Source organism: Capsicum annuum, chromosome 3 (assembly GCF_002878395.1).
Source record: "Capsicum annuum cultivar UCD-10X-F1 chromosome 3, UCD10Xv1.1, whole genome shotgun sequence".
NCBI lineage: Eukaryota > Viridiplantae > Streptophyta > Magnoliopsida > Solanales > Solanaceae > Capsicum > Capsicum annuum.
In genome coordinates, this window is record NC_061113.1 from 25,931,588 (window position 1) to 25,946,099 (window position 14,512).

A 14,512-nucleotide genomic window follows, 5' to 3' on the forward strand; every position below is an offset into this window, starting at 1 on the left:
ACTATAAAATCTTGTGCTGGTATGTTCAATATTTGATACCCATTTTGTCCATTTTAGTTATACTTGTTAAGAATTATGTGTCTTGTTACATTGATTGTGCTACACTTAAACAATTTTTAAGCATAGGTATCTATTGATGCACTATTAAATCTTGTGCTTGTATGTTTTTTTTTTCAATAAATTTTTATGCCCCTTTTGTCAATTTTACTTACAAATGTCAAAATTTATGTGTATAGGATAATACTTGTGCTATACTAGCCATTTTTAAGCTACAGGTATATATTGATGCATTATAAAATCTTGCATTGGTATGTTCTTTTTTACCCCTTTTGTTTATTTTAGTTATAAATGTTAAAGATTATGTGTCTTGTTACATTAATTGTGCTATATTGGTGCACTGTATAATCTTGTGTTGTTATGTTTTTTAATCCTAATTTTTCATACACCTTTTCTCCATTTTAGTTATGAATGTTGAAATTATGTGTATAGCATAATACTTGTGCTATAGTTACCCATTTTCCTATTTTTTGAGCTATAAGTATATATTGATGTGTACAGTTGTGACGTGTTAGTATATTCTGTTTTTAGTCAATTGAATTTATAAGAGGTACATCTGCCTAAGATGGAGTTGATATGACTGTAAGTTATTCTGTTTGAACGTGTTTGATGTGGTAATCTAATTGCGTGTTGGATTGCATTTTTCGTGTCACCAGATCTTTTATGCTTTTGACTTACATTATAGCTTTTAAATAAATGTTAGTTGGGTTTTTGTTTATGTTTTCGATTTTCATATGTTCAAATTGTAGGAAGCTTACGGGGACCACGGGTCACTTATGTATCACCACGGCTATAGTTATGCAGCCTATATTACATACTCGCCTGCTACTTTCCCTGTCCCCACTGTGAGGCATGATGGCTATCTCTATGGAGCACAACACTACCACTATCCATATTTCCAGCCTGTCCCTCCAATCATACTCCATATGCTACATCGGTTGCTCCACGAAAAGGTGAGATTTCCACCTCTTATGCTGCGGAAAGATTTTTTTTTATAGACCCTTGGTTTTTTAGCTTAATGGATTGCATTTTATATTATTGAAATTGGGTTCTATCTCTACCTCCGCAAAGTAGGGGTAAGAATTGTGTACACTCTATCCTCCCCCGACTCTACTCATAGGATTACAGTGAGTACGTTGTTATTTTTTATTGTTCCACTGATTTTTTTAGTTTTTATGTAAAATTATTAAAAAATATTAAGTTTTGCACAGAGATGTCCATTTAGATTGAGGAATGTTGCTTTTGGATTTGTTTGTTAAGGAATGTTATATTGCTTTTGTTGGAAATTTGGCTGGACCTTATGTGAGGCGATCTGTTTGGGTTCCTAAAAACTATGTTGTGGATATTTCAGCATAACACTTGTTACTTCCAAACTACTTTCAACATAAATATTCTGCCAATTATTTGCACGATGTATCTGAACATGCCTTTTAATGAGCTTGAAAACCTGGAAGATGACACAATCTTAGCCATGATGCTAATTCTTGTTTGTTCAGGTAATGAAAATCACTGATGCAGGAGCTGACATAGACCGAATTAGAGTTCAAGGGAAGAAAGAAGTTGATGCATGTTTTGAAATTAAAAATTCTCTGGTGCAAAAGAAGTAGGTCTCATTTTTCATTAGTATATATCGATATTTTATGGACTTGATTATACAAGCATATTTTATTTCATTTATGTTCTGCACTTGTAGCTACAACATCCCTCTGGTGGCAAACATTCATTTTGCTCCTTTTGTTACACTTCGAGTGGCGGAGTGCTTTGACAAAATATGTGTCAATCCTGGAAACTTTGGTATTTCATCCTCTATCTATGTTTTGGTCTTTGGAAGAGCCATTAGAATAAAGATGATCTAATCAGTTAATTTCTTTTAGCTAACAGGCGAGCCCAGTTTGAGCAATTAGGTACACACATGATGACTATCAGAAAGAACTCGGGCATATTGAGGAGGTCAGACTATCTTGCACTTGTTGACTATAGCATTTTTTTTCAACTGATAATACATGTAAAAATAATTATTTGCCCTGCTTTAGATGATACTTAAGAAGTCATTAACATGGTGTAAGGTGTTGGTCCTGCAAGTTGGAATGTCTTTTAACAGGTGTTTCATCGTGAATGCTCGAGAGATTGATCACAGCGACAACTACATCCCCTATTGTAGAAATTATAAATATTATCCATACTAATGTAAATAGACAACAATCACTATCAGATATAAATATGAGCATCCAGTAGTATGTTATTCCCATGATTGTATAAAACATACATTTGAAATCATTTCCATCAACTGATCCAAACAAACGAAATAGTTCCTTGTTGTTATATCTTTATTTTATTCTACTATACGTGTTAGGCCCGTGCAACGCATGGGCATACCTATATAGTACTTATATATAAGGGAGAATAAAAAGTTTTGGTAGTCCTCACAAAACTTTTTATCCTTTCATGTTGCTTCATTTGGCTCTTTCTTTTGTCTTTTCTATTTTTCTTTTATAATTTTTTTATTTTTTTTGTTTTTTAACACTCAATTCTTTCTCTGTTAAGTTTATTTTTTACATGAATCTTCATGATTGGTGTATTTGGGTCTTTGACATTGCGCCATTTCAATTAAGGTTTTTAAATTTTGTGATTTTAAATTAAAGATGTACTCTTAGGCTGCATGTGTTTTTTTAAGATTCAGACGTCTAAATCTGAATGTCCGTCTGAATAATTAAGATGTTGTCTCTAGATCTGAAAACTGAATGATTAAGACTGTTTGTTTTTCAACATCTGAATGTACCAAAAAAAATTATTTGTACATATAATAAAATAAAAAATACAATTCAAATAAAAAATTAATTATATATCAAAAAATTATGTAATATAATACAACAAAATTATTATTTGATTGAAAAAAATATTTATGTTTGTTAGTGATAGTGGAGATAGTTTATAATGGTGGTTGCGGTGACAATAATTGATGTTAATGATTAGTAATGTTAGTGGCGATAGTTGTGATGATTGGTATTGTAGTGACTATTATGATGGTGACAGTTGATAGTGGTGGTGGTGGTTGTGATGTGATATTGCTTGATGTTAGTAGTTGGAGGTGTTGATTGTGATGGCTGAAAAATGAATGAATGATGGTTGACGATGTGTTGGTGCTAGTTGGAGATATTATTAGTTGTGGTGGTGGAGATGGTTGTTAGTTCAGATAAATTATAGCGAAGATGGTAATTGAAGTGATGGTAGAGGTGGCGTTACTAGTGACAATAATGGTGGCCGCCGAAGAATGTGTGGAGGTGGTGATGTATTAGGGATAGTTAGCGGTGGTGATGTATTAGTGGCAGTTATCGGTGGTGCTAGTTTTGATAAATGAGGTCGATAGTAGGGATTGACCGATAGTGCGTGATGGTGATGGTGGTGTTGACAACGGTGGTAGCGTTAAATATAATTAGAATAATAGAGGTAATAGGTAGCAGTTGACAATAGTGGTTGGTAGCGATATTTGTTGTCGATTGTGGTTGTGATGGTGGAGGTGGTTGGTGGTGGTTGACAATGACGGCGGTGGAAGAGGTGGTGACTGATGATTATGAATAAGGTGTCGGTGAATATTATCCAACACTAGAATACCTCTTCAGGCTTATTAAGACTTGATTTTAGATCGAATGATTAAGACCTATTCAGACCTATTAAAAGCTAAAATCTTAATAAAAAACTGTAACACCCCACATTTTACATGTACTAGTAATGTTCACATAAAATGACATACGACTTGATTTAATTACTACCAAAATTTTTCAAGTGTTCAAGTGTTAGATTGGGGCACTATCTGGAAGTCTATTTAGAGACTGTGGCCTTAAACGGAGAAAATCATTGACGTGCTTATGGAACTTAGGAAGCTAGCAGGTGAGTCACCTGTGTGCTTAGCTTAAAAATTATATATACATGAGGGAGAAGAATTCATTCATAAGTGAACTCACTTGAAGTCTAGACGTTAGTAAAAAGAAAGGGGAACGAAGACAAGGCTTAACGCCGAAACTTTCCAAGTCTTGTGACAAACGAAGCCCAAGTTAGGGAGGCTATTAAAGACAATGGTTTAACATTATATTGGGCCAAGATGTTCAGCCCAAGATTTTTATATAATAGGCCCAACTACATTCATTCACTACTAACAAAATTGAGCCCAAACAAAGTGCAAGAAAGAGTAAGGAAATGGGCCACTAAAGCCCATTGATTTAGAGATCCAAAAGGCCCAAGTGAAAGGGGGAAATTATTCATTGACCAACTTGAGTTAATCAGCTACAAATATTAGGAGAAAGTCGGTCTAAAGTCTCCTTAAAAAGGGACCAAAACCGAGCTCTAGGTTAACCAAAGAAAAGACCAAAAATTTCAGAATTTCTCTCTAAGTTTCTCTTGTTATTTCTTCACCTTGGAAGGCAACCAAAGGCTACTTTTTGAGTTCTTGAATTAGACCGACACCTTGGGAGTTAAGGTATGTAAAAATAACCATATACTTGATATGAATTTTCCATGGAAAACAAGATAAGTTAGCTGGTTCACTGTGCAGGAATTTCTGGACAGCTTGTGTCCTGAAAGTTGTTGTTTGGTTTTTTTGGCTTTGGAACGATTCTTACCCTGATTTTTGACTTTAATATGATGTAAAGTTGAGGTTATTAACATGTTATAGTGTGTATATGGTTGCCAAGGTTGCTGGACTGTTTTGCTAGTTCTTTGGAAACAAGTATCCTTATATGATCTTATGTGCTTCCAAACTGGTATTGGACTGTTTTGTTGAGGGGGATGTTGTTTCACGTTTCCCCCTACGTTTTGAGCTATTTTTGTGACTATGTTAAGGTTTATTTGATGTGTATATATGTTGGGAGCATCTGGTTCAAAGTTGGGACAAGTATGAATTGTTAACGACGAAATGTAGGGAGACGACGAGATGTTGTGCTTCTTAGTTGAGCGTTTTGTAAAATGGTTATGTGTTGTAGTTATGGACTGTTGCCAGCATGTTATAGAACTAATATAGGCTGTATACATCATGTATATGATAATCTATGCTGGTTGAATACAGTTAGAATTGAGAAAGTCGGAATAACACCATTGAGTTGATGGTTATACGTTTGTTGCCAAAGTGTTGTGTCTTGTGAGATTGGGCTGTCCAGATGCATTGATTAGCTGCTAATACTAGCTTTAAAACATGATATTGTAGATAAATAGTTGGAAGAAAAGAAGTCATTTCGAGGTAAAAACAAGTTGATATGTCGAGGTATGTAAGGCTATTCGATCTCTTATTATTTGGCATGGAATCCAAAGTCTTCATTGGCACATAGAGATCTTTACAAACTTCGACATAACCACTCCACTCTTTAACATGTACTTGTGTGTCCAGATTCGAGCATTGTCACTGTTGCATACATACATTGGATACCATGACATATGAGTCTTCCTTTTAGCTAAATAAAGGTCATACGTTGTTTATGTCCTACATGTTTCACTAATTGTACAAACCACTCTTTTCATTATGACATGATGTTACATGGACACATACTTGTCATTTGTCATGCTTATAGTCTTATAGCTCAAATGTTACGACCACCAAAGATTCATCTCAAAAGTAATAAGAAGATTTATGTCTACAGTTGCTTCTGATGGGTGGTATCCCAGGGGTGAAAGAATCACCTAGCATGGGTCAATCCCAGTATTACAGGGGGTATCCCAGGGGTGAAAGGAAAGCCTAGCATGGGTCGATCCTGATATAGATTTACCACTGATCAGCTGGTCATTTGTATTACATGCTGTGCACAGATTATACAAGTAATAAGAGTAAAGTAACATAATTGTTATAAGATACATGACTCCACAATATTCATAAAGGTGGTCTTTTACCCTACAGCAGTACACGGTTTCATTTGAGTTTTTATCTCATATATAGTACATGTTGCCTTACATATTCAGTACATTATTTCGTACTGACGTCCCTCTTGGGGGACCTGCATTCCATGCTGCAGGTACAGAAGCTAATAAACCTTCCTAGTAAGAGTACAGGATATCAACCGCAGTCACTGAGCTCCAGGTTGCTTCGGGGCTTTGAGTCTTATCATATCTTTTTGCATTGTATAGTATCTTATCATGAGGCGGGGCCTGTCCCGACCCTTATAAGATAATGTTTCTTGTCTAGAGGCCTTGTAGACTACGTAAAGTATAGTATGGTCATGTATCGTATCGTAGACATTGTGGCTCCAACGGCCTAGTCATATAATATCTTTTGGCTTGCTAGTCCTATTTATCTTTTGAGGGCATGTTTAGTATGAAAGGAACTTATAATGTTCATAGGTAATGTATTGCTGCAGGTTGGTTCTCCCGAGCCTTACCGGCAACGGGTGCCAGTCCGCCTTAATAGGATTTGGGGCGTGACAAAAACAAATATACTTAATGGTGTGAAGTCTGAACCATTCAGATTCAGACCTCCATTAAGTGCAAACAAATGAGCTCTTATACTTACATTTCTATTTCTATTATATATAAGTAAAAAGTTGGGTTACTACTATTTTGTCCTATATAAATGATCTTTACGTAATTACTCTTACAATGAAGGTTTTTTTTCCTAAATTTGCTATCCAGTGTATAAGAGTCGTATAAGAGTAATACACATATGCAGAATATATGTGGTCACTATTGTTTTCACCTGTTTACTTACTTTGCCTTTTATTGCTTACCAAACAAATCTACTTTCTCTTTTCCTTCAGAAAACAAAATAGCTGTGAAAAAATTGGAAGAGAATACCTGCGAAATTGGGGTTTTCCATTGATTTTGGCTTCTTTAACTTCTGGTAAGTTGTTACTTTTTCATTTCTATTAGTGAATTCCTCTTACTTTTTCTTTTTTGTAACAAAAGATAAAAATAGCTGTGGAAAAATTTAAAGAGAATAGCTACGAAATTGGGGTTTTCCATTGATTTTGGCTTCTTTAACTTCTGGTAAATTATTTCTTTTTTATTTCTATTAGTGAATAGATTTTGATTGATTTTTTCTTCCTTTACTTCTGCTAAGAAAAAAATTAGGGATTTCGATTGATTTTAGTTTCCTTAACTTCTGGGATTTTTGGTTCCCTAACTTCTGGTAAGAAAAAATTGAGGATTTTGATTGATTTTGACTTTCTTAACTTGTGTTGATTTTTTTTTATTTGTACTGGTGAATTCATGTCTGAAATGTATGTTACCGTTGTGATATTGATTTCTATTGGTGAATTCATATCTAATGTTTATGTTAGTGTTCTATTATTCTCACCGATCCCACTTCAATTTCAATCTCTGTCGAAAAGCATAATCAGTATAGAATTAACAATTGTGTATCTCCTCTTAAGGGTATCTCGATATCATAAACAAACATAGTCTAGAAGAGATGATACTTAATGTATGTTGTTATTATTATTTCTTTCATGTACCAAAGTTAATAAGTATATCACTTCAACGAATAGTTCAGCTGCTGTTTTGTATGAGTTCCCATACTATCACTATTTTTCTAAACAAACTTACCATCATTTTCCTACAGAGGTAACTATTCTACTAGCACAACTCAAATATTTATGCCTAATTTTAAACTGCTTGAAATGTAGCTGTTATTTCAGTACTTGGAAAAATGGCAACCTTCTGTGTAATGAATGTCTTGAGCACAATGATTTAGCTATTCAAAAGACGCAAATGTATTTATTCAAGAAAGCAATGTAACAAGCAGAAGAATGTTGATTTGTGCCTGAACTCCTGCTATCCGTTTAATGATTATTATTTAATTTTATACATTGTTGTATGTTGCTTGCAAACCTATTTTCTGCTTGAATAAATTCAACGTAAGCTATCATTTATTTTGCATGTTCATCAATTCAATTGCTCCTGAGCTGGGAGTCTATCAGAAAACATCCTCTTTATTTCTTCGAAAGTACTGGTATGGACTGCGTACCACTAGGTTTATCGTTGTTGTTGTTGTTGTTGTTGTTGTTGTTGTTGTGTAAATTCAATGACTGTAGTAATAGGTTAATCCTTGGTTTTATTCTTGTAATTGAAATCTCCCATATTGCAGGTATGGCTCCATAACCTCAGTTTTGGATTTCTCGTTTACACAGTTGAAAAGGTCTGAGATAATTCTACAGAAGATCCTTCTTGTACCAGGTAACTTGTCTCTATCATGGGCTTATTTGTAATCAGTTTACAAGAAAACTGCAAATTGGTGTATGTATTAAACATAATGCATACTGGTCGGATAAAAAACAAAAGAGAAATTATTATACAAGTAACAAATTAGTATTTGTAGAGGACGCACTGCATCATTGTCACTACGTCAATAAGATTTCTAATTCTTTAGTCAGAAGGTTGGTTCATTTTACAAATTGTGAAGAATAAAACTCTTAACAATCTCTACGGACACTAAGCACAAAAAATTCACCTTGAATGAATAAATTGGACAAACGGGATAAAAATGGAAAAATAGTAGTAATAAAAGAGTTGATTCTTTGTCGACTAAATTATGAAATAAGACTGAATGTTGTTGTTTCTCTTTTGAACAATCACATTTGTAAGAGCTTCATTGGTGTTTCTAAGTACAACCTATGCTTGTTGCATATCTTGATTTACATTGGTTATGAAGTCTTTGCTAAGGTACCATTGTTCTTTGTCACACCAATGTCAGATCTTCCAAAATGCTCTACTTTTGAAAGTCTCAACGACAATTTAGAGAGTTCAAGCAAACATTAAACTTGTCGACTGTTAAAGAGGTAAAAATCAAGTATTTTCACCTTTTTACCATGAATTATGTTGCTAATTTTGCTCAGACCCTTCATTTTTTATACCACACTCATGTTAGATATTTCAAAAATATACTATTTTTGAAGAATTCAACACGCACCCATTGATATTTTTAAAGAGTCCAAGCAACATAGATTCATCAACTTTCTAGCAATAATATTGTGCCCACCATACAATAGAGAAACTCTTAGGTCACCTGGGAACCTTCCCAACTAATATTATGTTTGATAGCAGTTTAGCTACTATGTATAAAGTTCAGCACACCAAGTATGGTGTTTGATTATCCAAAATAATCAATATATGAATACATATGAATAACTAAACCTTTCATAACTCACAAAAGGAACCTTTACTGTTGATTAACACTAAATACTAATCAACTTAGTGGATTTCTTAAACAGAATTTCTTTTTCCCATATTTTTTTTTCGTATATGATTGTTTACCTTATCAATTTCTTAAATTTTTTGTTGAATTCTTTAGGTATGAGAAGTACCATAGCTATTATGAATATATTGTTGAGTGTCTTCGCGCTTATTGATTCGGATAAAGAAAGAAGTATATATTTCTCCTGTTTTAACAGATTAGAGCAATTAGTTGAAACATTGTGTAGAGTTGTTGCACCACTATTGATACACTTAAGTTGATTCGTATAGCTTTGATTTAAAACAATAACAACAATATCTCCAGTATAATCCCTTAACTGAGATCCGGTAAGGTAGTGTGTACGCAGACCTTAACCTTACAAGGTAGAGAATCTTAGGTAATTAACTTCTATAAGGATATAATGTTGAGTGTCTTCGCACTTATTGATTCAGATAAAGAAAGAAGTATATATATATATCCTGCGTTAACTGATTGGAACAATTAGTTAAAATATTGTGTAGAGTTGTTGCACCACTATTGATACACTTAAGTCGATTCATATAGCTTTAATTTAAAACAACAACAATATCTCTAGTGTAATCCCTTAATTGGGATCCAGTAGGGTAATGTGTACGCAGACCTTAACCTTACAAGGTAGAGAGCCTGTATCTGATAAACCCTCAACATAGCTTTGATTAAAAATCAGAATTAATCGCCAATACAAAGAGTTCGATCGAGATCATTCACTTTGATTGGATTTAGGGATCTCAGAGTAAGCTTTCCTTCGTAGTTCGTGGTGACTTTGTGATTGTAATTTTGCATGTTACTGATATAACAACAACTACTAATTCATCAGCTAAGATATTCATGAAAAGTCAAAAACTAAGTGATAAAGGTTTTGTGAAACTTCTAAGATGTTAATGAATAAACAGGTTCCAAGCCTTAGCCTGTAAAGAAATGAATCTACAAGATCATTTGGATTTCCTTGTTTGTAAAGAAATGAATCTTGCATATACTCTTAAGTTTGTAACTTTATCTGCTTTCTTAACTTTGATTTGAAGTAACCTAATGTGTTGAAGCCCTGAAGAACCATAAAGCCCTGGCAGTGATTTCAAGCCATAAAACTGCACTCAGCTTGTACCCAATTTAGCTGATTGTGATACTCGCAATCTTGACTGACGCTCATCATCCCTCCTTTTTAAGTCCCTAAATAGCAACCACGGTTTTATGATTAATGATGAGTTGTGAACAAGATTTAGTTCATGTTGATTATAGTATAAAACCTATGCCGGTATGGTGAATCAAAAATGGAAGGGGTGATGTTAAATTAGGTGAAGCTGATGATGCTTTAGGGTTGATTATGTGCATGATACATCTTTAATGCCTCAGTACCCTCATTATTTGATTTAATATGATGGGTACAACATTGAAAGGGGTGGGACAATCATGGTGCTTTATTTGAAAACCTAATAATTAATGTTTGCAAGATTCTTTTTTCAAATTACTAGGTATTGTCTTTTATTTTTTTTGTTTAATACGACCTTTATCCGTTTTGAAAAAGAAAAAACTAAGCAGTCAAATTCTTTGTTCCAGTAGGTATTCTCTATTTTTATGTTTATTTGAACCGCTTTTGCATTTTTTCAATCACAAATGATACACAAAATAAAGAAAAATGTGGTCTTGTTGTCTACTATCTAATGCAATGCTCAAAAATGGCATGCGTGCAGTAGGTCTGGTTTTAGAACAATGAAAATAAATTCAGATATAGTTAAACAGGCTAAGAGACATTCCTAGACTGTCTGGTTTACAATTTGTACACATTATTGTAACTTTACTATGTTCGATATTCTTAACTTAGAACTTAAGATAAAACAATTGTGAGCATAAGAGCATCTTTCCACTTATGACCAACTCAGAATCTTGTAGTTTCAATAATTAGTGTTTAAGAATACATTAGCATGGCACGTTCGAATTGGAGGCTATAGGTAAGCTATTATGCTGACTTTTCATTGCAGTGCGAAAAGTTATACGAAGGATCTCTTCTCTTTTTCTTTTTCACCTACTTCAACCTAAAAAGGGAAAAGGATCTTTTCTTCATTTAATTCACTAGCCTTCTCTCATCAGATAGGGAATACCAGAATCAAGTTTGCTTAGAGGGATAATAGAACATATCTAACCGTGTCTTTGAAATGTAGACCCTTTTTTGTGATCCAATTAGCATTTTTGCTTGAGAATATGACCTCACGACCCAACATTCCTTTGCAAATTTTGTACTGAAATTATGACTGCTTAACCTCGGAAGCTAATTCCCATATAGGCAGCACAGTCTGTCGTACTGTTGAATTTTATGTTTGTGTTGTATCATGTATGTTTCTCTGTTGATATAGGTATAGATGATTAATATAATCATATTCTATCTGGTTTAAAGGATCCAACACAGCTGCAGCAATATATTTGGAAAGTTCGAGCAACTTCGATCTCTGTTATCATTAATAACCAAACTATCTTAGTGTACAGAATGATATTTTGAGTAGTCTTACAATTATCAAACATTTTTGTATCATATATGTTTCTCTGTTGATATGGGTGTAGATGATTAATATAATCATATTCTATCTAGTTTGAAGGATCTAACACAGCTGCGGCAGCATATTTGGAAAGTCCGAGCAACTTCGATCTCTATTACCACTAATAACCAAACTATCTTAGTGTACAGAATGATATTTTGGGTAGTCTTACAATTATCAAACACTTATTCTTCCACTTCACTAAATAGTTGCATAATAACAATAATATCATCTGCTTACTTGTCGTTCCATCCTTTTTTATTAGTTGTATCGCATTGACTAATTTCTTTGATGAATGTCTTGTTAACTTGTTGTTGTGATGAATAGGACCCCTTTTTTCCTAATTTCTCGTGTTGTTTCGTATATTACTTGAGAATTTTTAGGTTATGCTGCTTTAAACACATAATTTTTTTTACAGAACTTGCTCGAGAAAATGAAACAACAGATGAAAAAGTCCTTAAAACTGCCTTCGCTGCAACTCAAGACGGCTTCCTTTCTCATGTGAGAAGGGCATTTGGTATTACACCATTAATTGCGAAAAATGGGTGTTGCTGTTTGGTTGGTGTTATCTGGAAAAGAACATTATATGTTGCTAACCTGGGGAATAATTGTAAGACAAGTATGTTGGAGGTGATGTTGCAACACAACACTCAAAGAAGAAGACCTTTCAAAATTTCAATTCAGAAGAGCCAGTCTTAGTTCTCCACTACTGTCTTCAACAAAATGTTGTTTCTACAACCAACCAACAGTGTACCCCTCTTGTACCAATAACTTTCAGCTTTCGCACTTTTTGTACCAACAAATGATTATATGTAGTACTTTTACAGGCTAACAATATAACAATGTAATCTTTGTTCCACATATTATGAAGCATAACTATTTGTACCACATATTATGAAACATTACTATCTTATCTGCAATTATATCTTCACTCGTGCATAGCACGGGCACGGGCACACTAGTATAAGGGAGAATAAAAAGTTTTGGTAGTCCTCACAAAACTTTTTATCCTTTCATGTTGCTCCATTTGGCTCTTTCTTTTGTCTTTTCTATTTTTCTTTTATAATTTTTTTGTGTTTTTCTTATTTGTTTTTGACACTCAATTCTTTTTCTTTTAAGTTTATTTTTTTACATGAATCTTTATGATTGGTGTATTTGGGTCTTTGACATTGTGCCATTTCAATTAAGGTTTTAAAATTTTGTGATTTTAAATTAAAGATGTACTCTTACCTCATATTAGTTGTCCACTAACCTCTTCATATGCTCTTACGTAATCATAAATAAGAAGAATAATTTTATGAATTTCTTTAGAAAAAATTATAAGCTTCCATACACTTCAAAAAGAATTTCAATTGTAAGGGTAAAATAGAAAAAATTTAATTAATTCTCTTTTGTTTTGCAAAATGACAAAGAATTTGGGGCTATTATTTTTGGTAATAGCCCCAAACTGAAAAAAAATACTAAATATAGAAAAAACCTCTCTTTTTTTAACATACAAAAAAATAAGATATTTAAATTAAGAAGAAGGAGTAGCAAATTTTAAAATCAAATTTAAGACAGTTGAATTTTTACATAACCAAAACCTTATATAAAATTGGTACTATTTATTAAGGCAACATAATGAAGATTACTTAACCAAAACCTTATATTAAATTGGTACTATTTACTAAGGCAACGTAATGAAGATTACTTCTTATTTATAGATGAAAATGATTTTATAAGGAGTATATCAAAACGAAAAATATTATAACTATGAATAAGAAAGCCAATTAGATTACTCTTTATAATTTTTTTCATTATAAATTTTTGGCAAATTAGTAATAGTGAAAATGGTATCAGAAGCTAAATAGTATTTTGACTACTTTTTCCTCTGACTATCGAATTTATGAGATGCTTGAAATTAGCTTCATGCTCTCTCTCCACCAACGGCTCTCTCTCTCTCTCTCCCTACCCCCTCTCTCTCTCTCTCATCCCGGTCCCCGGCCCCCGTCGCCGTCGCCGACCTTCAGCGCCGACCCGACCCGACCTCCGGCCCTGACCTCCGGTCCCCGTCGCCGACCCCCGTCGCCGCTCCCCGCTGCCCTCCGTCACCGACCTCCGGTTCCAATCCGCTCTCCCCCCCTCCGTTCATACCCCCCCTCTCCGTCCATACCCCTCCTCCGACGCCGGCGGGATACAACAGCCCCCCCACCTCGGTCTCCAGCCAGCCGCCGACTCGGTCTCCAACAGCTGAAGCTCGGTCTCCAGCCGCAGCTCCGCTTGCACCCACCGCTCAGTCGCCAGCAGCCGCAGCACCCAAACGACGACCAGTTCCCTCGGTTTCCAGCAGCCGCAACTCCATCTTAGCACCTGAATCCCCCGGAACCTGGTCAACGCTAGGCTTTGGTTTCCGTCTTGGTTTACAAGCGTAACCCGGTGACTTCTAACCTTTGTTATTTCATTCTTCGTATTATGCTAGTAGTAGCCCCTGTACCTTGACTTGCGTTGGATTTGTTGATATTGTCTGTTGTCTGTTGTTGCTGTTGCTGTGGTCGTTTCTTGCACTGCTTTGGATTGGGTTATCGGCTTGGGAATCTATTTTTGGGGCTGTGGGTGTTGAGTCCAGTGGTGTTTGCTCTCTAGTTGAGTTTAGTTTTGTTCCTGGATTATTCCTTTGAATTTGTGTGAGCCTTGTATTTCTTGCTGCTGCTTTGCTACTACCATCGTTTATATCTTTATATTTTCTTATACTTTCGTGTAG

General features: G+C 34.5%; 2 protein-coding genes and 1 long non-coding RNA gene across 3 annotated transcripts; all 3 read left to right on the forward strand.

The window, feature by feature from the left end:
* Positions 1 to 1,290: 1,290 nt before the first annotated feature.
* Positions 1,291 to 2,294, forward strand: LOC107856518 (4-hydroxy-3-methylbut-2-en-1-yl diphosphate synthase (ferredoxin), chloroplastic-like). Its single transcript, XM_016701516.2, has 4 exons — positions 1,291 to 1,377; positions 1,554 to 1,660; positions 1,751 to 1,851; positions 1,932 to 2,294. Exons 1-4 carry the CDS (start codon positions 1,291 to 1,293, stop codon positions 2,099 to 2,101), a joined length of 465 nt encoding a protein of 154 aa, XP_016557002.2. The 3' UTR covers positions 2,102 to 2,294.
* A 5,833-nt stretch (positions 2,295 to 8,127) lies between these two features.
* On the forward strand, positions 8,128 to 12,656 carry LOC124897047. The gene is made up of 3 exons (XR_007053482.1): positions 8,128 to 8,208; positions 8,726 to 8,810; positions 12,191 to 12,656. It is a non-coding gene; the product is annotated as an uncharacterized LOC124897047 (long non-coding RNA).
* A 519-nt stretch (positions 12,657 to 13,175) lies between these two features.
* On the forward strand, positions 13,176 to 14,183 carry LOC124896617 (classical arabinogalactan protein 9-like). The gene is made up of 2 exons (XM_047408210.1): positions 13,176 to 13,205; positions 13,782 to 14,183. Exons 1-2 carry the CDS (start codon positions 13,176 to 13,178, stop codon positions 14,181 to 14,183), a joined length of 432 nt encoding a protein of 143 aa, XP_047264166.1.
* Positions 14,184 to 14,512: the final 329 nt, after the last annotated feature.

Bases quoted from the DNA above. Each gene is read 5' to 3' on its own strand.
- LOC124896617 (XM_047408210.1), top strand. From the start codon at position 13,176: ATGACAAAGAATTTGGGGCTATTATTTTTG. The intron at 13,206-13,781 runs GTAATAGCCCCA...GCCGACCTTCAG, and splicing joins ATTTGGGGCTATTATTTTTG to CGCCGACCCGACCCGACCTC.
- LOC107856518 (XM_016701516.2), top strand. From the start codon at position 1,291: ATGTTGCTTTTGGATTTGTTTGTTAAGGAATGTTATATTGCTTTTGTT. The intron at 1,378-1,553 runs GTTCCTAAAAAC...TTGTTTGTTCAG, and splicing joins ATGTGAGGCGATCTGTTTGG to GTAATGAAAATCACTGATGC. The intron at 1,661-1,750 runs GTAGGTCTCATT...CTGCACTTGTAG, and splicing joins AATTCTCTGGTGCAAAAGAA to CTACAACATCCCTCTGGTGG.